Source organism: Pteronotus mesoamericanus, unplaced genomic scaffold, assembly GCF_021234165.1.
Source record: "Pteronotus mesoamericanus isolate MK-2021 breed Mesoamerican mustached bat unplaced genomic scaffold, CSHL_Meso_final scaffold_85, whole genome shotgun sequence".
Taxonomy (NCBI): domain Eukaryota; kingdom Metazoa; phylum Chordata; class Mammalia; order Chiroptera; family Mormoopidae; genus Pteronotus; species Pteronotus mesoamericanus.
Genome location: NW_026555329.1, coordinates 55,832,254 through 55,834,122, shown reverse-complemented (window position 1 = coordinate 55,834,122; position 1,869 = coordinate 55,832,254). Strand labels below are relative to the sequence as shown.

The 1,869-nt window shown below is 38.5% G+C and overlaps 1 protein-coding gene across 1 annotated transcript; it reads right to left on the bottom strand.

Annotated features, from left to right (window-relative positions):
- Positions 1–522: 522 nt before the first annotated feature.
- LOC129063196 (metastasis-associated protein MTA3-like) lies at positions 523–1,636 on the bottom strand. The gene is given in 2 exon segments (XM_054564204.1): positions 523–619; positions 621–1,636. Coding segments are annotated over 2 exon segments (1,113 nt in total).
- Positions 1,637–1,869: the final 233 nt, after the last annotated feature.

Here is a 1,869-nt window from a genome sequence, read left to right as displayed (position 1 = left end):
TCTCTATATCAGACAAAGGTAATTTATGTAATACACAAAGTTCATTCTAAACATGGCTTTAAGCTTAGTGTATGTTTTCAGAGTAGAAAAGGTTGAAGTTTGTGCAAAACTGTAACAAAATACAAGATTATAATTCAATTAGACAAATACATATTGAGTCCTTAATATGAGTCAAAATAATGCAAAGTGGGAATACAATTTTTTTTTTGGCTGTACACAAGAACTTAAGTTTATTTGAAACAAAAACAAAACAAAACAAAAAAGAGAGAGAGGAAAAGAGAGAAAATGGTCAGAAGTAACGCACATAAGGTTGAGAATTAAAAGCATCTTACACTATGCCCTAATGTCAACATAATTAATAGGAACAAATGGCCATCTCACCATCTGCCACAGCCAGAGGGTATTTCTGCAGGTCTGACTAGCAAATTGTGTGAAGTATGTGGTGTGAATGAAGAAAGCTTGGCGGGTCTTCACAGCAGACTTTGGGCTCCCAGTGTTTTCGGACCGTCATTCTCTGAGTGGCTAGGAGAGATATGTGTCTTTTAACACAAGGGTCCCCACGGCTCCATTCGCAGCACCAGGTTTGCCGTTTCTGGTAGATACTTGGTTGGGATTTGGTTGGGATATACACTTGTTTCAGTTTACTCTCAGCTTCAGCTGCTTTTAGACGTTTCTGCTGTACACATCTGTCAGTAGTTTTCCACATGTAATAATATTCAATGATGCTCGTCAATGATTTGCAAGGGAAAAAGTCTTGACGTATATCATTGAAGTCTTTGCCGTATTTTTCCAGTGCCTCTTCAAATAAACTAGCTTCTGAGGCTGACCATTCTTCCAGTTCATTTCTGCATAAAACAGGTCCTCCAAGTGGCACTAAGACACTAATTGCACTGCTCAAATCATAGCTGTGTCTATACAATGTATTCATAGCATGAAATAGGGTGATGTCTCCAGAAGCTGCAGTTGTGCTCATATGCAAACTAGGAGGCCTTACAGTACTGCTGCAATCAAGGGCTTGAGCCAATGTCCCAACAGCATGTGCTACAACTAAAAACTGGTCAATCTGTCGATATGTAAGTGGGCTGTATGGGTCCCAAACTTTAACTTCTAGTTTTGATTGTCCCTTCTCATCTGATTCTCCTTCTGAAAGCATTTCTGGAATGTCTGCTTGATATATAGATCCCACTCTGACTTCACCTTTGTCAGCTAATAGTGTTTTCACTGAGGGGTCATGGACCAATGAGTAGAAAAAGCTATCCTCTTTATCAAGATATGACAATACTGACTCTGTCTCATTCAGAAGGGCAACACTGCATTTCCCCCTCATACATGTTGCAGGCAGAGATTCATATTGGCATGATAAAAAGAGTTCCCTATGTTTCAACTGGTGTTTCTGTTTATCAGTCAAGTCGGCCTCAATTGTTGTTTCAGATTCTTCCTCAGTTTCTTTAGCGTGTTTGTCTGCAAGCGTTCTAAGCGTGCTGGGAATATCTTGTCATCCATGAAAACATACTACTTTTGCTTCCACGTTGCCAGTTGCAGTCTTGTTGAGTTCTACCCTCATGATTAGGTACGGGTTGCCGAAGGAATTCCCAAAGTAGGCATAACCTCCAGCAAGGGCCATGTTGGCTGCCATGTCTACCCGCCCAAATTGTTATTTTTGATAACATATTTTAATTATTGAAATAAAAGTCTTAACTTTACTTGTATAGAAAATATAAAATATGTGAAAGATGTATATGAGCTGAAAAGAAACCAGAGTGTGTATGCATGTATGTATGTATACATATATGTGTGTGAATAAACACATATGAATATGTCACATATTGTGTATAGGTATCTATATAAATATAAAGGCTCCAAATAGTA